We start from the raw sequence: 25,189 nt of genomic DNA on the forward strand, positions 1-25,189 counted from the left end.
ACAGGATATACAATTCTAAAGTGTAGGGAAGGGCACACAGTAAAGAGATACTGGATGAAAGCAAGACTGAAAACCAGCTGGGCAAATTCCAAACTCAGCATCTCCATGTCCTACGTCAAAGTGCTCCTCAGATCTCCAACTCCTTTCATCTTTGTTGACTGCAATGCACTTCTTGTTGGGGGGCTGGTTCTACTTCCTGTTAGCAGCTTTCCTTGGCACAACTCTGGCTTCTTTAATATCCTGGGGTCTTTAAGAAAATCCAGGCTTCAGCTTTATAGGTTCACACAATATCCTTTCACAGCTTCACACAATGGCCTCACTGGGCCTCTATGCAGGGACACCCCTGCCACACACCTGGCCGCAGGAATTTCCTTAGGCATGAGGGAAATTCCATCCTTGATTCTAAAGCCAGAACCACGTGGCTGAAGCTGCCAAGTTCCGCTTCTTGTTGTGGCTCCCTTGTTCAACTACATTTTCACCAACTTTGTGACTTTGATGGTTTCCTTCATTGCCTAAACCTCGCTATCATGGAAATTTCTCAGTAGACCAGGCTAACCTTGAACTCAGAGATCTGCCTGCCTCTTTCTCCTTCTGCTGGGATTAAAGATCTATATCACCATGCCTGGATCTAAGCTTCTCTTTAATTCCTTTATAAGCATGACCTCTATGCCTCAAGATCTGGAATAAAGGTGTGTCGATCCAGATCAAGGATGCGTCGCCACGCCTCATGATTCAGGATCAAAGCCTGAGCCTTCCAGCCTCAAGATCCTGACCCTAGGTTTGCCCTCCATTTCTGGATCGTAGTTCATTCCAGATGCAGTCAAGCTGACAACCAAGAATACCTATTCCAATCCACCTCTTGTAAACTTGACACACAATCACATCTCCTTATGTCCAAATGAAGACAATAACCAGGTCATAATAATGCCTAACATGATCTAACTATCTCTTGTACAACCGCAAAAACGTAAATTTAAACTAGGTGGCAATGTCCCTTTTTCAACATCCTTTTTTTTTTAAATATAAACAAGAGTTTGAATTTAAACTTTAAACATATCCAATAACTATTAATCTATAACCAAGACATACAGAGCATATTAACCATTGAAGATCATGCAGAAAGAATGTAATGGCCTTACATCCATCTAAATCAGACAGAGAAAACTTTCCTTACTCCCTCCAGCTGTAATTTCAAGCACTCTGTTATCTGCTGAATCGACGGAACAAGTCTGTTACTTGCTGGCAGTGTTGCCTGGGGTGCCCCATGCAGCATTCATCCCATGGTGTGCCTCCTCACCCTTCACTCTCATGCTGACCCCCGGAGAGAAGTGGCTTGACCCCCAGAGGCAGGCTTGCATGCCTATGGCCATTGTGGTTGGACTGTCCACCTTCCCAGCAGGCTCTTTTTCACCCACAGCTAAAGGCTAGAGGAGCAGAACTTGTGGACCATGGCTGGAGCCGCGCCGCCAGGGACCTGCGGCTTGTGCTTGAGCTGCCATGACCTGAAGCTCTGCTGGCCTAGAACTAAACTCAAGTTTTACTCGTGGTTAAAACAATTTAAGAAGACCTACCATGAAACAAGGACTGTTGTGCCGAATTTACGAGACCCCAAAAGACTACCAGGAGTCAAGCTCATTGCAAAACACACGAGGATCTTTGTATTACAAGCTAGCTTGGCCTCACACACCCTCACCACTGAGGCGGTTGAGAGCCGAGAGCCTTGTGCTCAGGCTAGGTGGGTGATTTAAAGAGTCTGGTCCCTCCCAGCATGCTCAGAGCAGGGCGATTCCTGCCTGGCAAGCGTCTATTGGTTGAGACACGAAAAGGGATGCTGCAGTTTGAACTGATTGGCTATAGGAAGGCCCCCAAGCCATTCCTGGTCTGGCTTCCCTTGTTTTGCTGTCCTAGGGGAGAGGGGCCAGTTTCCTAGCAACTATATTTCTAGTGGGCAGGAAAAGAATGCAGTAAGGCTGGTTCTTCCCTGCAGGTAGCTGGACATGTCTCCACCTGGCTGGCCTTCGCTCAGGTTTGTGCTTTAAACTTTAAACCAATACCCAAAATTCTTTGGTCTCCCATTCCTCCCTTCCCATGATCATATCTGGGTCTTCCAGATATGACCCCTGGAGTCCTCCAGATTTACCTTTCCACAATGGGATCTGAGTACCATTACTGTATCGCTCCCAAGCATTCCTTCATGAAAGCCATCAGCAATTTAAAATACCAGGCCCAAAGGTAAAAATCAGAATGAGTAGAAGTCCCACCAGGGTGGATATAAGGCAGTAAGCCAAGGAGAACTATTATACCAGGATTTAAACCACCCTCTGGAATCTTTTGTCTCTAGGGTCTCTCCAGGCTTTTTGTTATTCTTGCTAAGGATTTCCTTATCATTCCTGACTGGTTTACATAAAAACAACATTCCTCTCTAAGGGCTGCACATAGCCTGTCCTGCTATAAAAACAACGGATCTAAGCTGCTTCTGTTTTGCAACATTACTTCTACCAGGGAATCAAAATTCTTTTCTAAATGGGTGATTGAGTTCTCAAGGCATTGAATATCTTTATCAATATCTGCCTTTAAGCTGTTATAATTCTGGCTTTGTACATCTAGTGCTGCAATGCCAGTTCCTACTCCAGCTAAGCAGGTTCCCAAGATAATAGCTAATGTCAGGGAGCCCCTTTTGACTTAGCATTTCAGCCAGTTAGGTGGGATTAGGGTGGAGGTCTCTTATTCTGAAACTGATTCAGTGCTGACCATGGGGCTGTCAACATCAAGGGCCTAGGGAGGCTGAAATGCCAGTCAAAAGCTAGGCAATGAGACACTATCTAATTAGCAATCCAGCTGAAGAGACATGGAGCCATCACATTGGCTGGACTGGTTTACTTCAGCTTCCAGCAAGTCCAGATTTCAGCTTGCAATCTATAGCTGATCCTTGAATAGAGTCAACCAGGTGAAAATTTGCTAAGTCAAATTCAAACTAGAGACAGAAGTTAAAATTTTTCTAGTAAATGGGGAAAGTGAGGAATCCTAAGACAAAGGGAAAAACTCAACAACTGAATATATGAGAACAAAGCATTTACTGTCTCACAAGGATTATACATGTGAAAAAAACTCAGAAAAGTAACATATCCAACGGAATGAGTATCAGTGCTTAGCTATTTGTTTTGTAACCTTTATAAACAATTTAAGTGTGTCCACGGTCTGAAACTCTAACATTTTTTTCCTGTGGGCACATCTGTTAGTAATCAGCCACCAGCTGAGCTCAGCCACTTTTTCTGCACTCAGCATCTACTTTTAGCCCTCACCTCCATGTCACACCGGAAAGTTAGGCAGAAATACATTAATGGCTTTTGTGCTAAACCTTGCATGCTTGAATTTTCCTTAACAAAGCCACTAGAAGGAATAGGTGTAAGATATTTCTAAATCCTGTGAAAAAGTCTACCTCAGAAATGGCAGATATTAAAAATACCATAGTAAAAACTATGGCTTTTGGGAAAGATATACACATTAGACAGATGTTTTTAGCATGATGAGATGCACCTTTAAGTCTATCTCCAGAAGACAACCAAAAGAAAATTAAAATATCAAGCTGTAACTGGATAATAAGCAGCCAGTGCTCCATCAACTTATCAGAACTCCGCTTATCAATGTCAAAAGTCTGAAATTCTGAAATCCTGTAACAACATAAGCACAACAATAGTGCGGGGGGGGATAAATCTAAAATATCTCCCATTTTCAAAATGCCTTAAATTACTTTCTTATACCATTACAGTTTACATTCATATACCTTAAAATACCTGCTTGGAGCATTCAATCTTTCTTGCATTTATCAACTTTGCAACATTTTTCTAGACCCTTAAACAACACTTTTTAGATTCTCATAATTTTAACTTTCATATCCTCAGAACTTATCTATCCAGTTATTCACCATAAGACACAGGCAATTGACATGAAGCCTGTGAGCAAGGCAAACCTCTTTGCCTTTCTAAATAAGAGATCTAATACCTAGTAGTTCTTACTAGCTAATGAACTGACCAGTGAGCTAACAGTGTATCTGATTGTCTGCTCTTTAGCTGCAAAGCTACCATTAGCTTAGCTAATGTGATCAGAGACTGGAGAAGGATAAATATAAACCAAATAAATGTACCAGCCCATATACCAATCAAAATGACAGAGATGACTAGTTAGTCCATCACCTAGGGAGTGTCCCTGGCTCCTGTGGTTTCATGGCATCATGAGCAGAGGTGGTCCAGCCATCAGGCACAGAAAATGAGAACCTGTTTCTGTGGAAAAAAAGAACATGAGAGATTGATATCACCTTGCCTTCAGCAACGTGAAACAATGACTCTCCAGGTGCCCACAGCTTTGTCCACAGTTTAGGCTAGGCCCTAGCAGTGGGCCAGTTGGGGCAGTCTTGCCCAGTGGTTAACATACTACAATCCAGAGTTGCATTGTGCCCAAATCTTCTTGAAGACCTTGGGGGAGCTACTGGTAGGATTTTGGGACTCTGTCATAATAAGCTTATACACGTTAAAACGCCATATTCATCAGATCGCCTACAAGCTTGAGGGCCAGCATATCTGAGTTACTCTTTGTCTATCTTTATCATCTGCTCTAAACTGCATCTTATAAAACAGAATGCTATAATCTCTAAATCTGGCATGAGTGTTTTAGGACCATATCTATTTCAAGTAGATCTACATAGGCAAACTTTGTAGTTACCCATCCTAGGCTTAACCTTGAAAACATAAACAAGAGACTAGGTAAAGCTCAATCTTGTAACCAACTTCAGTCATTAGCATAACTTTAAATATATTTTTGAACTAAAATCAAAGCAAAACTTCAGTCAGATACAGTTCACAGAGGGGCTGGCAAATCTTGATGATCCTACCATATTGCATTAAGACTGAACAGCAAAAAGCTTAAAGGACAAAAGTTTCACTTAGCACTAAACAGGGAACTGATCACAGCTGGCAGCCCTCAACCAAGATGGCGGTAAAACCACGGATCCACCTTTATCCCTGAACCAACATGGTGGCTAGCCACCTGTTGTTACAGCCTGTGGCTGGTAATATAAAACCCCCATCAGGGGTTGCTAATGGTGTTGCTACCTCCCATGGTATAGCAAATACTGTGGAGCATTTACAGTTTCCCGTAACCAAGTTCTAACATTGTAATTAAATAAATTTTAGAACCAAATGCATAACAGAAGAGTATAGAACAATTTTAAGCTGTACTTGGACTATTCTGGCCATACCAAACCTATCGGCCAGAAAGAAAAGCATTAATCCATTCACTCAGGTAGTCAGGCATATAATGATTAACAACGACTTGAATACAACCCTGTAAAACCCTGGGCTAACATGGAGCTGCAGTCCTCTTCCCCCTTTAAAGAGCATAAGAAAACATTTTGCATTGAAGAATCACCAGCCTTTTAAATGAAGAGCAGCATATTTTACAGTTCTTTCTCAAATCATATTTGCAGGTATGAAAAACCAAAGCAAATATAGTTCATTTGCCCTCTGGCTTTCTATACATACTCTGATCTTCCATAACATTCTATATAACCAGACATTTTTATTTTAAACAAGCTATTATTTTCTTTTCTTTTCTTTCCTTTTCTTTTCTTTACTATCCCAGTCTCTTGCTTTCTCTCTTGCTTTTCAAACAACATAAAAACTTTCATCAAAATCCTTTTTATCATTTCTTACTAACTCATTCCATGGATTTTTACCACTCTGACATGATACACTATAAAAACTGCAATTTTCTTAATAGACTCAAACAGTATGGCTTGGCTTCATTTGGTAAAATTAATAAAATAAATACCAAGGTCTTTTGACCTCCCCCAACAGTTTGAGAAACTGTTCCAAGTTCTCTGTTAGACTGCCAAGGTCATTATTTAAAATGCCTGATAAACTTTAAAATGTTTCTTATCTTTATACATTTAAACATTCTCCAAAACCTGTTTTTGCAATATCAAACTAAAGTAGCCTTTTTAGGAGTGAAATCATAAAGCATAACTGTCGGGAGCCGTGACTCAGCGGCCTGCTTTGATATTTAAATCTCAGCGGAGAGATGGCTTTTAGCAGGTCTTTACTAATGGCAGAGGAGAACTTGCAAGTCCATCTCCTTTTGTTTGTGACAACAGGTGGGATAGCTTGTGAGGGTTACACCTCTTCCTCAGGCTCCTTGTGCAAATTGACCTATTGTTCTGAGATGTTTTACTGGCTAAAGTAACTCCTCAAAGAATAAAGTGGTCAGAAGGCTGGAGGCAGAGGATGAGGCAGCACTGGAGACTGGCTGCTGGCACTGCTTGCTGCAGCAGTCTGCCTTTTGCAAAAGCTGTCGAGTCTGGACCTTTAAAAAGTTTCCTGTGTGCTGTGTGTTTATTTTATTAATTTTAATCCTCACACCCAACTCAAGAACCGTTCGACTCTGCCCGGCTGGCCCTGGCAGATTGGCGCCCGGACGTGGGGCTTGAGATACAGGGAACCTGTGAAGGACACCGCTGTTTGGCTGGCGAGCTCACATTAAATAGAAGGGGAGCGGTGAGTAAATCCCAGAATAAAAATGGGACAAGGCATTAGCCTAGTGTTTTCTTTATGGAACTTAATTAAAGGTAGTCTGTATAAGCAACAGGAAACTGAGAAAGCTAAACTTTCAGGCTCAGAGAGAAGGAGGTTAGAAAAATGGCAGGCTTCAAGAGAAAATGTTATTATACCATCAGCTCCTCCAGAGGAGTTGTATTGTCCTTCTGATGACAATAATTTCTTGCCAGAAGGAGACTTTGAGGAAGACTTGCAACCTAATGAGGTTGCAGAGCTGGAGGAAGAACCAGATCAGCACTATTCTGAGAGATACCCTCCAATTCAGGCTATGCATGTTAAAAAGCGTAAGCCTTGGCAAAAAGAAATTAAAAGACTGGAGTATGGCTTGGAGGAAATAAACAGAAAAATTGGAGCATTAACTACTAGGGAAAATGAGGCTCAATCTCGTACTCCAACTCCATCTTTGGTGGAAGGCTTAGGCCCTCCTCCTGGGAATGCTACAGTTTCAATGGCCCAGAAGGCAAGGGGACCTTTCCCTTTGTCCACTGTATGAACACCTGTATCTGCTTTACAAGCTTCTTTACAAGAAGCCAGGCAGAATGGAGAAGACATATCTGAGTTTTATAGTTTTCCAGTTCTAGAGCAACCCAATGGACAAGGTAATATGGTGAGAGTCCATGCTCCTATACCTTTTAAACAGATAAGAGAATTAAAATCTGCATGCTCCCAATACAGTCCTACAGCGCCTTTTACCCTGGCTCTGCTGGAATCCATGTCTACTGAGGCTCTCTGCCCAGGGGACTGGAAACAGTTAGCAAGAGCATGCTTATCAGGAGGAGATAAGTTATTATGGAAGTCAGATTTTGCAGAGCATTGTCAAGCTACAGCTGAACTTAATCGAGCTCAGCAAATTCCTATAACTTATGACATGCTTGCTGGAGAAGGAATCTACAAGGAAATAGGACAGCAATTGGATTTTGATGTGGCCGTTTATGCTCAGGTCAATACTGCTGCCTGGAGGGCCTGGAATAAACTTCCACAAGCAGGTAGACAGGTGGAGGATTTGTCTAAAATCTTTCAGGGACCTGATGAGTTATTTCAAGATTTTGTGGCAAGATTAATGCAAGTAGCAAACAGACTTATAAGTGATGAAATTATTATTGTTATTAGTGTTATTACTGGATTGTTATTAGTGAAACAATTGGCTTATGAGAATGCTAACAGTGCTTGCCAAGCAGCCTTGAGACCAAAGGCCAAGGATTGGGGTACTAAGTTACAGACAATAGTACTCATCCAAATAATTAGGTTAATAACAGCTAAAATTCAAAGCTCTTTGGCTACAAGGTATTTGTCAGCTCTTTCTGGTAAGGATCCACCAATTTATTGAAACATCAACTAAAATAACCAACTGGGCTTTGTTTGTTATGGCATAAATTGGCTAAGACCCCATTTAAAATTAACAACAGGAGAACTAAAACCACTTTTTGACATTTTAAAAAGAGAGGTCAATCCTTTGTCAAAAAGGGAACTTACCAAAAAAGCTCGTGATGCTTTACGAAAGATAAAATTAGCTACTGATAAACAACATGTTCAATATATTGATTATTCAAAAGAATGAGGTGCATATATTTTGGCTACTGTTCATACTCCAACTGCAGTATTGTGGCAAGAAGGACCATTATTATGGTTACACCTGCCCGTGTCTCCTGTTCGAGTTCTGACACCATATTATAAAGCAGTGGCTAGTTTAGTTCAAATGGCTCGCACAAAATCTCATAAATATTTTGGTAGAGAGCCCTCCTTAATTGGAGTCCCTTTTACCAAACAGCAAGTAGATTGGTTATTTCAAAATGTAGATTGTTGGGCGAACAATTGACACTTTTTCAGGATTTATCATGGCAACTCCCTTAACAGGGAAAGCCATCAATCATGTTATAAGTCATTGCTTAAAGTGTCTTGCTGCCATGTAATTTCCAGGGCCAAAATATTATAAAATGAGCCCATGGATCTCTTAATAACCAATTGCAAAAAAATAAAAAAGGGGGGAGTCACATCTCCAAATATTAATTATGCTCTCTTTATTTTAAATTTTTTAAATGTGGATACACAAGGCCGTTCTGCGGCTGATCAATTGTGACATCCTTATACCAAAGATAATTTTGCCCGTAGTCAAACACGGGTAAGTTTTCTCTGGGGTGTATGAAAATTCATGTACAAATATTGACCCAAAAATGGGGACATTAATAAAAAATATATACCTTTCGAGAGAAACAACCTAAGACAGGCACAATCTTCTGCTCCATAACTATTAAGTTATGGCCAATTTTAATAATATAAAAAAGGGGGACATGTCGGGAGCCGTGACTCAGCGGCCTGCTTTGATATTTAAATCTCAGCAGAGAGATGGCTTTTAGCTTTTAATCCTCACACCCAACTCAAGAACCGTTCGACTCTGCCCCGCTGGCCCCGGCACATAACCATAATTTTAAAAGTCAAAACCAAATTTTACCAGTGCAAACAATCCAATCTCTAAAACCAACGCCAATTTAAAATGAAACTTGTCTTCTTAGTCTAAAAGGAAATAGGATGATAAACAAAATTTATTATGACTAAGAGGTTCTGTAAATTTTTTTCCTTTGCTCTGCCCCATACCACGTGACAATTTCAAGATGGCGGAGTCATATCACATGGCATGGCAAGCCATATAGTTGCTATTTAAAAACATCTATGCGTCTATAGACCTCACAAACACATATGCACGCATATATATTCTAAACAAGAGTTTGAATTAACCTTTAAACATATCCAATTAACTGTTAATCTATAACCAAGACATACAGAGCACATTAACCATTTAAGATCAATCAAAAACAATTAATGGCCATATGTACATTTACACAGACAGACAAAACTTTTCTTACTCCATCCAGCTGTAATTTCAAGCACTTTGTTTCATTGGTCTGGACAAGCTGCTAGCTGGTGGGGAGCAGTCCCAGACAATTTCATTCCTGACCCCACCCTCGCATCCCTGCCCAACCTGGAGCACCCACTGCTTCAGGAATTGGGGGAAGAGGAACATCGTGCCGGTGGAGAGATTGGGAGAAATGGGGAAGGGTTAGAGGAAGTCTGTCCCATAGCTCGTCAGAGTCCAATACAAACACAAGGAACGAAATAGAAAGACAAACATGGACAAAGTAGCCATTCAGCGACCAGAAACAGAAGTGGATCCAAAAGCTCAGACTCACAGACTCCCACCATGGCTTCCCTGCCACGGAAGCCAAAAGCACGGAGAGTAGATGGTGGTATCCCTTATCCACCGGGTGGAATCCCTTTGTCCACCAAAAGCCTCTCCAATTGGTGGTTGGGCTCTCCCCACCAGGGCAAGAATTAAGTCTAGGGGTTTCGAAGGAGTCTGTCCCATCCAAGTCCTGTCCAAAGAAATGACAACAGTCACCACAGAGAGACAAACACAAACAACAGATTCCACCAGGTGAGCGGATAAGAACCCAAAACCCAGTATGTTGGTGGTACTTCCTGTCTCTGTGGGAGGCACCCACTTTCTAAGCCTACCAAACAGATTTGGGACCCCATGTCCCTCACAGTGGTATTGGGGAGCCCTGCCCCCGCCAGGGTCTGGGACATCTCCGAGATCCCTGTGGCCTTGGTCTGCCAGCTTGTGAGCCAGTGTACTCCGTGGTCACCCACGGTGTACCACCTTGAGATGTCAAAAATACAGAACTTGTCCAAGACAAAAGCACTTACCCAGGGTTCTGATACTCCAACTCAGGGTTTCTGGGGGCATTGAAGGATCCCAGTCAAGCCCCCAAGCATGTTGTGCCGGATTCGTGAGACCCCAAAAGACCAACAGGAGTCAAGCTCATTGCAAAACACACGAGGATCCTTTTATTACAAGCTAGCTTGGCCTCACACACCCTCACCACTGAGGCGGTTGAGAGCTGAGAGCGGAGAGCCTCGTGCTCAGGTTAGGTGGGTGGTTTAAAGAGTCCGGTCCCTCCCAGCATGCTCAAAGCAGGGGGATTCCTGCCTGGCAAGCGTCTATTGGTTGAGACACAAAAAGGGATGCTGCAGTTTGAATTGATTGGCTATAGGAAGGCCCCCAAGCCATTCCTGGTCTGGCTTCCCTTGTTTTGCTGTCTTAGGGGAGAGGGGCCAGTTTCCTAGCAACTGTATCTCTAGTGGGCAGGAAAAGAATGCAGTAAGGCTGGTTCTTCCCTGCAGGCGGCTAGACATGTCTCCACTTGGCTGGCCTTCGCTCAGGTTTGTGCTTTAAACTCTAAACCAATACCCAAAGTTCTTTGGTCTTTCAGGACAAGGACATTCACAAATAGACGCAAATGTTTGCGGGGAAAACTTGGAAAACTTGGTCAACTAGAGAACTATGGCAGTACCGTGTGCTGGATCCAGAACCAAAGAACCAATCTGAGAGCTTCCAGGCTCTCCCCAAAACCAAAACCAGTGAGAACTGAGGTTCTCCCGAAGAAGTGCCAAGAACATCTTCTGCACCTTGGGCAGGAGGATTTACAGCACGTCCGCTAATCCCTAGGGCCAGTTCCAACTCCTTTGCAAAAGGAAATCAAAACCAAGAAAGCAGACCCAGAAACAAGAACACAGACACAAACACAAAACATAAACCGATATTTTGAGACACAGACAGACATGAACAGTGCACTCACTGGTCAGTGTTCAGCTCCATGTGCCGGGTCGGGGGTGCTAGGGGGTTTTGGGGATCCAGGATGAGCCCCCAAATGTTGTGTCCAGATCGTAAGGTCCCCAAAGACCACCAGGAGCCAGACCACATTTGCAAGAGCCAAGAGCTTTATTCAGGCTTAAGCTTGTCTCTCCATCATCACCAATGCAGTGGATCAGAGAGGAGAGCCCCGAGCAGCTGCATGGCAGGGTTTTTATTGAAATTTCCAGCTTAGGAGGTACACATTTGGGTGACATTCAGCAAGGGCAAGCTTGTTACAAAGTGATTGGCTAACTAACATAACTAACATTGAGTGAGCTATCTATAGGCCTCAGGAATGTTAGGTGGGTGGGCTCCCCAGCACAGATGCCCCACCCTGAGATAAGATATCTTCCCATCTTGTGGTTGCCTCCAGGCTACTCCTTGGGTAGGGAATTTTATGGTTTTCTTATTCTTGGAATAAGACCTATGGCCTAGTTCCTGGGACTGATAACTTTTGGGGGAGGGGGGTTAGGCCTGGTCCTTTCATTTTAGCTGGGTGGGGTCTGCCCCAGACCACCACTCTCTTAATTCCATTTAATATATTTAATCTATTTATCTCCTTGAACACAGAATTTAGCTTCATTCTACTCCCTGGTGCCCCTTTAACTCTTGAACCATTCATTTTGTATTTTTCTTTTCTCAGCTTGCAACATTTGAACAAAACACTCTTCATAAGAGTGAGCCACAGAGCGGGGCATGATGGCCCACTCCTGTAATTGTAGCACTCAGGCAGGCAGATCTTTGTAAGTTTGAGGCCAGCTTGGTTCTCAAAGCAAGTCCAGCATAGCCAACGCTACACAGAGAAACCTTGTCTAGAAAAACCAAAACCAAGAAAGAAAAAAGAGTGAAACTCAGGAGCATTCATGCTGGGCTATTTTGAGATTTCCTTTGTCAATGCAATTAATCTAAATCTGTTTACCTTAGCCTCAGGCAGACAAGGGTAAAAAGCAGCCACATTCTTTACCAAAATTTCACAAGAACCATCTTTAGGTCACACACTAATATTCTTCTTGTTTTGGAGAAGAATTTTAGTGTGTGACCACAGTTCAAATCACCCTCAGCACCACTCTCTGCCATGTTTCTACCAGTGCGGCTCACCAAGCCCCACCTAAAGCACTCCACTGCTTTCCTAGTCCAAAGTCCTAAAAACCCAAACAAAAGCATGGGCAGGCCTACCACAGCAATACCCCGGTCTCTGGTGCCAACTTGTGTCTTAGTTAGGGCTTCCATTGCTGTGAAGACACCATGACCAAAGCAACTGTGATAAAACATTTAATTGGGCCTGGCTTACAGTTTCAGAGGTTCAGCCCATTCTCATCATGGTGGGAAGCATGGCAGCATCCAGACAGACATGGTGCTAGAGGAGCCAAGAGTTCTTCATCTTGACCCCAAGGCAGCCAGGAGGAGACTGGATTTTTATCCTGGGCAGAGCTTGAGTGTAGGAGACTTCAAAGTGTGTCCCCACAGTGACAGGATCCCTCCAGTAAGGCCACAAGGCCACACCTCCTAACTGTACCACTCTCTACAGGCCAAGCTTTCAAACCCATAAGTCTATAGGGGCCATTCCTATTCAAAACAGCACACTCTTCTTTGCAAACAGATGGAGACCATTACAGAAAACCATAACCAGTCAAAATGCAGAGTCGTGGAGCCCAGCCCCAATGGACACAGCTACAAAAGAACTCCTACACCTAGAGCTGAGGGAACATCGCAGAAGACAGGGTGGCTGTGAGAGCCAGAGGCTCAGGGAGTTTGCTGTGAGACAGTGTCTTCTAGACATGTCAGAAGCTACACCCATGAAGTCTCACCAACATTATCGCCTAAACATGAGCTGAATGAAGACAATAACAATCGAAATGCTAACGTGGGCAGGGAAAGCCCACAAGGACTCAACCCTACACGGCGAACTGCATGCAACTAAGGAATGCTGGGAGTAGGGAACACAGTCATCCCCAGGGAATAGCACACCAACTGGTTACCTGCTACCAAGTGGTCAGCTCTGAAAACATACATACAGGTAACATCATACAAACAGGGCCCAGGATGTATTCATACATTTAGAAATTTATATCACTATGCATTTGTTTGCAACAACAGTTAGTGAAAAATTAATTTGAAAGTGTAAGGAAGAGTATATGGGAGGATTTGGATGGGGAAATAATTCTAATCTTAAAAAAAAATAACAGATATAATTAAAAAAAGAAAAAGAAAAAGAAGTCAGCCTGGGGCTGGCAAGACAGCTCAACACACTGAGGCGTTTGCTGCTGGGCCTGACAACTTGAGTTCAATTTCCTGGAGCAACCAGAGTGGAAGGAGAGAACCGCCGGATGCAGGTATGTGTTGTTCGCGTGCACACGGATGTAAACCACACTCCCACCCAGTAAATAAACGTAACAAGAAATTAAGTAGGAAGGAAGCAAACCTGGAGTTAGTAAGAAAGATTTCGAATGAGAGGAGATAGCTTTTAATTGCTTCTTGAACACCTTGTATAAATGTCCCAAGCGAGTGGGTGAGGAAATAAACCTGAGCAAGGATGAGGGATGCCGTGGCAGAGAGCTGCACAGGTAGAGAAGAGGAAAGGGGAGGCATTGGGGTCACAGAGGATGGAGAGATGGGGGGCTGAGGTGTGGCTGCTGGTGGAAAAGCAGTTTCCCCTCATTTCTTCCAGGAGCCTGGGATGGTGATGGCAGGGGCAGCCTGCTGAAGATGGCCAAGCAGGCTTGTGCCTGACCCTTGGCACCGGGAGCTGTCCTACTCATCCTCACAGCCTCCCTGTTGCACGAGAAGTCAGCGGGCCTCTTGTTCATTATGCCTCTGGCACCAAGAGGCTTATTTGTCGATTTGTCACTGCAGCCTTATCAGGCAGAGCCTCACTGACAGGCACAGCGGCTGACGGTGCTTAACCGTGAAGTGTGATAACGTGGCTGGCCGGTGAGGTGGCTCTTTTGAGGACTTTAGACCACAAGGGGGAGCCCTGCCACTGAGAACCGAGGTAGCAGGAGCGGCCCTAACAGCTTTGAGCCACAGAAGGTGCAGGCCCAGTCCTCCCTGCTTGTCCCCTTCGGGGGCTGACCCCTCCAGGCAGCAACAACTTCTCACAGCGCACCCGCGCACCTTGACCCGCCATCTTCCAGAAGGCTGGAACAAAGCAGAGGCTGGGAAGGAGATCGGCTCCCACCTGTTCCCCTCACAGCCCCTCTCCCCTGTGGCTCTCCTGAATGCCCAGCTCAAGGTGGTGCTGCTCGCTGCTCCATTTTCCAGCTGCTCGTGGCCCACTCCGACCTCCTTATCAGAATGACCAGCCACGAATGGCACTTTCCTTTCCCTCCTTCCTCCCTCCCTGTCTTTTTTCTTCCATCCTTCCCTTTTCTTTTGACCAAGTCTCATACCACCTAGACTGGCCTCGAGTGTCTGATGTTTCCCCTCCTCCGCTATTATTGTATTTTTTACTTTTTATTAGTACAGTCAGCCTAGTCAGTGTAAAATGATATCTCGTTGTGGCTTTTTAAAATGAAATTATTTTTTAAAGATTTATTTTACTTTAAATTGTGTGTGTGCATGAATATGTGGGTATTTATGTGGGTGTGTGGGTGTGTGTCAGTGGGTATGTGTATGTGTCTATAGTTATGTGTATGTGGGTATGTGTGTATCTGTGAGTATGTATAAGTCTATAAGTATGTATGTGTATACCTGTGGGTATGTGTGTGTTTGTGTCTGTGGGCATAAGTGTGTGTATTTGTGTGTATGTAGTGTGTGTGTTTGTGGGTATGTGTGTGTGTAAGTATGTGTGTGTGTGTATCTGTGGGTATGTGTATGCCTGTGGGTACATGTATGTCTGTGGGTATATGTGTATGTGTGTGTGTGCGTGTGTATCTGTGGGTATGTATGTGTGTATCTGCGGGTGTGGGCATATAAGATATGGTGTCTACAGAGGCCAGAGGTGTTAGCTCCTCTAGAGCTGGAGTTACAGGCAGTTGTGAGCCACAGACATGCGTGTTGGGACTCAGACATCCATGCAGGAACATGAACAAACACTTATCCACACCTGCACGTGAACGCACACAAATAAATAAGGAGAAGTAGGTAAGTATGTGGCAGGAGTAAATGGAAATATACAACCAATAAAAGCTAGAGATGGTGATTGCTGCAGGGGACAAGGGCTCTGTTGCTCTGAGCAGGGACTCACGAATGGATGGAGGAGGACAGCTAGGGCTGTTTTTAATGGTGTTGAGACTGGGAACAGCCATTCTTGCCATCAGTGTCGTTGGCAGGAACTTCAGCCAGTGCAATAGGCATACAGCAGTCTCCATGGCAACAAAAGGAGGCAAACAGTAACGAACATGGTGTGAGAGGGGAAGTGCGTCTCGGTGGTGCTGGGGTTTAGGATGTGACCCTCAAATTAGCATCCTGGGCGTCACTCTCGTTGTCACACCTTTCTTAGGAGCTGGCCTTTGGAGAATTCTCTAAGCTACTTCCGAAAGAGGCCATTAGCCTGTGACAGGCACCTGGGCCACCGGAGAACCCAGAGCCCAAGAAGAACCCGAATCAACAGAGAGTGTCAGGTTTCCCTGGTTTATTAGCATTAGGCCAGCCAAAGGAGAAGGTCCCTGACTGTGCCTTGCCTCAGAGCTGTCTCTGAGTGGCAGCAAAGCAGCTGCCTGAGAGGAAGTGCGGCCTCTTTCCAAGAGCATTTGAACTGAATTCAGGAATGCCAGGAGTGCTTGGCAAGAAAAAGCACACAATTCTGAGACCTAAAGGGTGCACGGGACCCAGCCTGCACAAGGAAAGACCCAAGGTTTCACAACAGAGTAGGAGGGCAGCCCAGACACAAGGCTGCGTGTGCGTGAAGAAATGAAAGAGGTGCATCTGGGGACAGCTTGGTGTTGGAAAGGGTCCATTCCTTATTGCTTTAAATCCAATCGCATGTAGTGCTGGAGGTTCTTGTTTTGTTTTGTTTTCCTGTAGAACCTTCCAACATTTGTTTGTTTGTTTGTTTGTTTGTCTGAGGCGGGGTTTCTCTGTGTAGCTCTGGTTGTCCTGGAGCTCACTCCATAGACCAGGCTGCCCTCAAACTCAGAGATCTGCCTACCTCAACCTCCCAAATGAGTGCTGGGGTGTGCGCCATTAGACATTTGCCTTTTCATCATTTTCTCTTTTTAAAATGTCCTTGTCTCAGTTACTGTGCTTCTCTCTCTGTATTTATGCATGTATGAGCACGCTGTGTGTGTGCTTGTTGTGTGTGCACACATGAATTAAGGCGTGTGTGTGGCATGGCATGTGTATGAAGGGGGACAACTTCATTCCCGCTGCTGCTGTAAGGTAAGTGGTTTGTTGTATCCCAGCCAGATGGTCAGCATGGGGCCCATCAACTCTGTAGGTTTTTGCTGTTCAGCAGACAGCCTGCTGCTTTGTGACGGTCACTTTGGCACTACATCTTAAGATATTTCGATTCCTGGGAAAACCCCACGGCCTTCCCATGTAGCCAAAACCCCCTTGCAAAGTCTGTGTTTAAACCCCAAACAAAAGCTTGTCACCCACCCTCGGGACCCCTTCTGGGGTGGCTCTAGTGACCCTTTGCCCTTCTGTCAGGCACGCTCTCCTCTCCCTGCTCTCTAATAAACTGGCTTTGCTTTTGCGATCACCAATTGTCTCCAGCTTTCTCTCATCACACTCCTGAGACAAGGACGTGCTGTTGGCCTCGCTATCGATGGTCCTGCACCTACATGAAGTCTTGAGTCTATTTACCAGACCCCTCCTTGCTCAAGGGGACCCACCATAGTCCCAGTTAGTTGCTGCCTGTGCCAAGTTCTCTGGAGCTTCCAGGGCTCTGCTGTTTCTGCCTCCCACCTCACCACAGGAGTGCCGGGGTTACAGGCTCACCACGACACCTGTCTTCACATGGGCTTCAAGTCTTCATGCTTGCACAATCAGTGCTTTGCCCACTGAGCAATATCCTCAGGCCCTCTTTATTCACTAATTCCTAATGTGTAACTAATTATATTTTTCTTAAAATACTTACTTCTCCTTATTATAAGATATAGGTAGATGAACAGAGACAGAGGGATGGCTATCATCACACAAGATGGGCAGGGCTTTCTCCACTTGCTGACCAGTGGCTAGATGCACAGAGACATTCCAATGGATGGCTTTCTCCTGTGCACCGTCAAAGGAGAGTGGGTGTGGAGCCCACTGCTTTGTGCCCCAAGGGTCCAGACTGCATCCTATCCTCGAAACCCCCCCACAGACCTGGGGGTCCCTTGGAGCAGCTGTGGGCTTAGCTCTGAAAATCTAGCAATGACAGGGCCAAAGCTATGCTACTCAGCCAGGAATGTCAGAGGCGAAGCTCCAATGCCAAACTGCACTTCGCCTGTGACCCAGAGGCCTGCTGTGGAGAAAACGGATAACACTGCTCCCGCCTCCAGTACAGGCTCCTAGGATTTGTTCGCTCTTTTCAAACATGGGGACAATACACTTTGCTTATGATTTGTTGGGATCTAGCTCGGTAGTAGAGTGTGCCTTTAGCATGCCCAATGCTTGGGGTTTGGTCCTAGATCCACCCTCTCTGTGTCACTCCATATCTGGGGACGTGGGACCCCTGTTGGGAGTGGGGAGATCTTGCTGAGATCAGAGCTTCATGAAGAAGGAAGAGCTATGAGTTGGGGTGTTTTGGCCTACTTGCTGCAGCCACCCCTGACCACACATGCTCACGGGTGGCCGCAGGAGGCCGCTCTGCGACCACAGATTGATCCATCACTGGACCGGCCGTGTTTCGGATGGTTTGTCTGGAAGCAGGAGGTGACTGTTGTGTGACACCGTTTCTGGGGAGACATGAACAGATGTTCACTCATCCCAGACAGAAGGTCACCGAAGTCCAACATGGTGAACCAATTAGCTTTACTGGGGTTACTTACAGGAACAGAAACGACTCAAAGACAGCTGCTTCCCCAAAACCCACTTCGGCATGGGTGGCCTGTTACAGGTCTGAGGTCACTCAGACATTCACCATGACTGTCTTAGGATTTTTATTGCTGTGAAGGGACACCATGACCATGGCAGCTCTTATAAAGGAACACATTTAATTGGGGCTGGCTTACGGTTTCTGAGGATTAGTCCGTTATCATCATGGCGGCATGCAGGCAGACATGATGCTGCAGAAGAGGCTGAGAGTGCTACATCTTGATCCGAAGGCGGCAGGAGCAACTGTGTACCACACTGGGTGTAGCTTGAGCATATGTAAGATCTCAAAGCCCACCCCCAACAGTGATATGTCTCCTTTAAAATGGCCACCCCTACTTCAACAAGGCCACACCTCCTAATAGTGCCACTCCCTGTGGGCTAAGCATTCAAACACACGATTTAATGGGGGCCATACCTTTAAACCACCACAATGATTATGACCTAAAAGACATCTGTATCCCTGGAAAACTGAGTCCAGTGATGGGGAAGGATCCAGGGCAAGCAGAGAACAAAGAAAGCTCAGAGACAGAAATTTTTGAGCCTTGGCATCAAAACAGCCTGGACAAGTGAGGGTGTTGTCCATAATGACAGAAGCTGCAGGGCTGGTCTTCCCTAGCCCCCACCTGACTCATCCCCACCCCCACTCATTTTCCCCACCAGGCTCAGTTTCTTCCTTCCTTCCTTCCTTCCTTCCTTCCTTCCTTCCTTCCTTCCTTCCTTCTTTCCTTCCTTCCCTCCCTCCCTCCCTCCCTCCCTCCCTCCCTCCCTCCCTCTCTCCCTCCCTCCCTCCTTCCCTCTTTTCTTTCTTTCTTTCTTTCTTTCTTTCTTTCTTTCTTTCTTTCCTTCTTTCTGTGTTTTGAGACAGGGTTTCTGTGTAGCCTTGCTGTCCTGGAACTCACTCTGTAGACCAGGCTAGCCTCAAACTGACAGAGATCTGCCTGCCTTTGTCTTCTGAGTGCTGGGATTAGAGGTGTGGGCCACCACTGCCCAGCCAGGCTCGGTTTTCTATGTGACAACTAGCAGAACTGGTGTGGATCAGGGAAATCTGACCATTGAGTTAAAACAGAGCATGGAGAAGACTCCCAGAAAGGCCCTGGCCGGCTGTGGATTTGGTAATTAGCAAGGTGAGAGTGTGTAAGGCTGCCCAGGGGTGGGGGTCGTTGGTGCCTGTATCACCCCAGCCTAGATGTGCAGGGATGGGGTGGGGTGGCAGCCAGAGTTGCTGCAGGAGGGAGCTGTGGAAGTACTTGCGAGGAGTGCCACAGCTGTGCTCACGCTCTCACTCTCTCTCTCACTTGTTTGGTCTGGCTCTTGCGTCCATAACTGAGAAAGATTAATGGGGGCACAGAAACAGGTACAAGGGATGGAGACAGCAAAAACAAAACCCACAACCATACACACAGGATCAGTGGGGTTTTCTGAGTTGAAGATTTTGACCCATCGTTTTAAAATTATTTTAAAAAACAAGGAGTAACATATCAATCCATACAACACAAAACAGACAAAACTTTACAGCTTAGTGGCCTCCCCCCCCTATTTCCAGGACCAGTTCTTTCCCTGAGGCTGTAAGCCCCCTGCAGCTTGAAGTGGCCAGGCTCTGCCTCTGAGGACCTCCAAACACCAGGCACTGCCCAAAGAACATTCTAACAGCCATAATGGCCAGCGGGACCCAGTCCCTCCAGGTGTTGGTGGCCAAGCTCTACCCATCGGTGGAAAAAGCTCAGTTTGGGGGGTTAAACTTCCAACAGTCCCTGAGCTCGAAAACCCACCAACCCCTAGGCTCACCCCAAACTAAAGCTTTGAAATCCCATCAACCCCACCCTAGAAAATTCTGCCCCCAAGAAACCTAGATAAGCCTGCCTCTTGCTCAGTTCCTTAACTGCTTCCTGGCCTAGCAGAGGCAGCCACCCTCTTGCATCTTTCCTGATAAATATTTCCTGTGAGTTTTGTGCAGTGTGGCTTTGTGGTACCCCTTGGCTCCTGCCCGCCGGGACACCGCTCCCTCAGAGCTATACCACTCACAGTCCCTCAGACTCTGGAAGGAATGCCGTGTTCAGCCTTCACATGAGTCCCACAGATGTGCGCTGAAGACAGGAAGGATCCTTGCCTAAGCCCCCAGTGGCTTTTGGATGCCTCTTTTACACACTCTGGGAGTTGAGGACGTGTAGGTTGCTTCCTCCAAATGCTGGGCTTACTTGAGCTCTCGGCTCCCAGTATGCCAGAAGCCGTCTGTAGACTCCACGCACGGGTGACTGGTGGCTCCCTCTAAATTCTGGGATTATCTGATTTCTCAGTTCCCAGTTTCCTGGAGCCCCAGTGCCCAAGGCTGGTCAGAAGTAAAACGTGAAGTGGGCTGAACACCCAGCTCTCAGCGGAACCTTTAAATGGTATAGCTTTGGACCGCTCGGAGATTCACCACGATCGTGAAAAAAATGTTAATAAGAAGAGGGTTTTTATTCAGACGCTGGCACCATGACTGCACCTGAGAGTGTTCCTAAGATGCAGCACCTCGTCTTATCAGCCCAGAGCTTATAAATGTATTCTGCCGAGAAGCAGCAGGGCCTTCTTTTAGCATGTATGTCTTGCGTTTGTCCTAGTTACCTTTTTGAGCAGAGCAAGCAAGCTTGATTACTACAGTAGAAGTAGCAGCCAGTCTTATGGCCTACTACCTTGCAAGAACAGCATTTTTTTCCCATGATCAGTCAATTTTAAGAGTAGCCTTTAGGGCTGGAGAGATGGCTCGTCAGTTCAGAACACTGGCTGGTCTTCTAGAGGACTTGCGTTTAATTCCCAGCACCCACATGGCAGCTCACAACTGTCCGTAACTTCAGTTCCAGGGGATCTGGCACTCTCACATAGATATACATGCAGGCAAAATACCAGTGTACATAAAAAAGATAAAGAAATCATTTTTAAAAAATCGTAGTCTTCAACATCTGGGAAAAAGGGAAGTGAGACGACAAGCCTGTAGAAATTAGGGGTTTACATGCTAGAGGCATTTTTTTTTCATATATATACATAGTAAACATAGTAATTACAACCTTAAATCTAATGTTAACCATCACAGTTCACAAGAGCTGGAAACCTGTTGCTCATTGTACAACTTGTAGGAAGATCAACAGATTGAAGACTGTCTTTTCACTGACCTGGGCCTCTTTAGACAGCTCTGCTGTTCTGAGCATTTTCCAATGGTCCTTACTGCTTATATAAAATTGGGGTGGAGAGGTCTAGTGAATCTGGTTGGTTTCAGGGGCTTTCTGAAGCTTCTGAGTTGTTTACTTCCTGAGTATTAAGAAGCCTTCTTTTAAAACATCTTGTGACTCAAGGAGCCCCCTGAAGAACGGAATAAATCAACTCACAGGCCATTGTCATACAACAATGCTAAAAAGAGTCCATAAAGTATCTGCAAACTAGGTAGAAGGGTTGAATGCGCTTCTGGTAGCCTTGAGGGCCTATAGACCTTGAAGTCTGTTACTGTACTCAATAACCTTGTTTTGGTCCAAAGAAGGGTTGTATATAGCCTAGAAGAAGGATAGAAAATATCAGTTCCATCAAGCTGTCATACATGACTGTCTATGAGTTTAGATGCTGGATGAGGGTGTGGCTGAGGCTGAGATAAGTTTGCAGGGCCAAGAGAAAGCACTCAACAGTGTGGGACCTCTTTCCAAACCTAAATGTTCTAGGGATGAGGGTAATCTCCTGTAGGGTCTAGGAGGCTCCAGACATTTCTTCTCACAAGTGGTATCCGCTCGAGGCCAGTCTTTCTAGGCGGATGGTGTAAGGGTCCTAGAAGAAGAGGTTAAGTTTTAAAAACCAAAGTTGAGAGCGGGGTGTCTAGGGTTGGTTGAATGTGGTTTTTGGCTCCTTTATTGTATCAACCACATTTCTTTTCTGAGAATCATCAGGATTGTAATGCCAGGGTCCTGGGACCCTCACAGACCACCAGGAGGCAACTCGATGCAATAGTAAGAGAGCTTTATTATGAGAGTGATTGAACTCGGGACCCAAGTCTCACTGATGCAGCAGTAGAGAAGTGGGACCCCAAGCTCTGAGTGAACAGGGTTTTTAAAGGGAAAGTCTGTGAGTAGGGGGTTTCCATGGTAGCAAGCAGGGGGGCACATGCCTTGACATTACAGGATTAGGTAAAAGTTAGAGGGGCGAGATGACCTCTTCTGTGGCACAATTGCCTATGGCATATGCCTCTTCTGAGGCACAATTGCCTAAGACATATGATCACAATGGCTATTCTTTTAAACTATATCTGAAACATTGGGGAGATTTTTCCCCAATTGGAGATTCTCAACCAATTCTCATTGATTATTGCCAGGGAGATTGTCTCTATTTTCTATGAAGCATTTATTCTGTGATATTTCCTGGAAGCTGTTATTAGGAGAGTTAACTTTGTTTTCGGCCAAGTGTACATTCTGTGATATTTTCTGGTACCTGAGTTCAGCTCCCAGTCAAGATGGCTCTTTATTTCAAAATGGAGTTATACTCAGGCTAACAATACCCAGGCTAAGTTAAATTCTTCAGGATCAGAAAGCTCTGATTGTGTCAGTGATAAAAGGGACCCACAGGGATGGTTGCAGTGTTTCTGTTTACCAGTGAGACCATCTCCAGTTCTGATCCTTAGGACTGAGGCTCTTTGTGGGACCCAGGAAATACAAGTACATTTTACAAACACAAGCGAAACACACAGATGGGCTGCTGGATGCAGAAATAATTGGATGCGTGAACAAAGTTTCCCTCTCTGTTTGGAACGGAGCACATACTCTGCTTCCCAACATGTGTGAGAAGGGAGGAGCAACAGGTCATAGACATGCTTGTAACTGTGACTGGACAAGGCTGCTCAAAGTTCTCTATGTCAGCAAGAAGCCTGCCCCGCCCTCCTTTGACCAATGGTGACGTTGGTCAGTGAGGTAGCAGGAAGAATAGTTTCCACCCTTGGCCAGGACGTGAACTCCTGTGGGTACAGGTGCCACACCCATCACGTTTTCATAAGGATGTCAGCTTACTGGCTCAGGCCCCGGCCCCTGGCCTCATTTAAGCTTGATCACTCCTAAGAGCTCCTATCTGCACATATAGGCCCACTGGAGAACATGGGTTCAATGTGAGAGTGAGGTATGGTTTAGTCTGTAGAGGCGCATGTGTAGTGCGCTGAGAGTGAGGAGAACAGGAAGCGGGTCCCCTGCTACTTTTTCATTTTAAAGCCGTTTTGTTCTTGAGTAAGATTCAGGTTGAAGGCTCTTCAGGAGCCTAGAAGGTGTTAGAGCATCCCTCTCCTTCTGAGGACCCCAATTTTCTGCTGCATGAACAGGTGTTTTCACTACCCCAAGGATGTATCAGTTCACCAGGCGTTTAAACATGAACATGAAATCTGTTTCCGTGGGGTTCAGCTTCTCAGGAGGGAGTTGAGGTTACTCTCCCTCAGGGAGATGAGCCCACCAGTCAGCTCCTGGGTTCTGGCCCATGAGTTTCTAGCAGGTGCTTCCTCCCAGAATGCTTCCACAGGTCAAACCCAGAGCCACAAAGGCTGCTGTTAGATCGTTCTAGTAAATGAAGTTGTAGAGCCCAGAAAGCCTGGGAGGGTGGTGAGCAGGAACCAGAAGTGCAAGGACCCACTCCTCAAAGAGGGTGGAGAGTGCTTCCCAGCTGACAAGGGCTCCAGGATCAGTGGCTGTGGGGGGCAGGGTGCTACAGGTCTTGAGCCATGGCCTGGAATTCTGTCTTACTCATGCTGCTGGTCCACATCACAGGTAAGGGAACTCTTGGGCCCTAGAGCTTTCTTGTCCCTTCTCTTGCCTCTCTCTGCCTCAGTGATGGGCATTCTTCTATCTTCTCAGGTTGTGGCTCTCAGCCAATGCTGCATCAGCCACCATCAGTCTCTTCCTCCCTTGGAGCCACCGTCCGTCTCACCTGTACCCTGAGCAGAAACCTTAACATCCGTGTTTACAGCATTTACTGGTACCAGCAGAGGCCAGGCCACCCTCCCAGGTTCCTGCTGAGATACTTCTCACACTCAGACAAGCACCAGGGTCCCAAGGTGCCCCCTCGCTTCTCTGGATCCAAAGACATGGCCAGGAACCTGGGGTATCTGAGCATCTCTGAACTGCAGCCTGAGGACGAGGCTGTGTATTACTGCGCTGTGGGGCTCCGGAGCCAGGAAAAGGAGAAAGGAATGGAAAGACTGTGGAGAGGAGAAAAGTAGCTTACAGATTCTGGATCCCAGGCTCTGGAGACGTTCAGACCCTGAAGTGAAGACTGAGTTTGCTTTGCTAGCCTAGGCTGGTAGAGGGAGGCAGGGTAGAGCATGGGGCTTTGCCGAGCCAAGGAGGGAGATGGAGCCATCCAGCAGTGTTGTATTGCAGTGTTTCAGTGACCCCCATCGGAGGTTGGATTATAGAATTAAAGCTGTTTTTCTGATATTGGCGTGGCTGGTTTGTGATAGCAGAACCAACTTAAGAACTGCCTAGGTCAAAGGTCCCTGGAACCTAACTAGTCATGCTCAGCTTGGCCAGGCAACATGAACAGCATTTGCCTGAGCCCTGATCATGGGACAAATGGATGGCAGAAACACCTTGGAGCGGGGACCTCCTTGCCAAGGACGAGGGTCTCCTATTGTCATCTCCACAGTCACAGAGTGAAGGACCTTAGCCAGCACCATCACTGGGCCTCGGCTTTGCGGGAGAGCAGGGGCCAAGTGACAGATCTAGAGCACATTCACCTCATTGGTACTAGTGGTGTTTTAGGCTGGACAGACCTTTGTCATGGGGCTGCCTGATCTGTGCATTGTGGGTGTTGAGCAGGCAGCTGCAGGGAAGGCCCCAGGGTGAGAGAGATGCATCTACCTCCTGTGCAGGGGAGTGAGGGGCCAGTCAGCATTTTCTCAAAGGCCAGATTGTTACCAGCCTTGGCTCTGTGGACCACACCGACT

General features: G+C 45.9%; 1 protein-coding gene across 1 annotated transcript; it reads left to right on the plus strand.

Moving 5' to 3' along the window:
• Window positions 1-23,965: 23,965 nt before the first annotated feature.
• LOC110558432 (immunoglobulin omega chain-like) lies at window positions 23,966-24,625 on the plus strand. Its single transcript, XM_021653316.2, has 2 exons — window positions 23,966-24,011; window positions 24,099-24,625. Exons 1-2 carry the CDS (start codon window positions 23,966-23,968, stop codon window positions 24,461-24,463), a joined length of 411 nt encoding a protein of 136 aa, XP_021508991.1. The 3' UTR covers window positions 24,464-24,625.
• Window positions 24,626-25,189: the final 564 nt, after the last annotated feature.

This window comes from Meriones unguiculatus, chromosome 17 (genome assembly GCF_030254825.1).
Source record: "Meriones unguiculatus strain TT.TT164.6M chromosome 17, Bangor_MerUng_6.1, whole genome shotgun sequence".
Taxonomy (NCBI): domain Eukaryota; kingdom Metazoa; phylum Chordata; class Mammalia; order Rodentia; family Muridae; genus Meriones; species Meriones unguiculatus.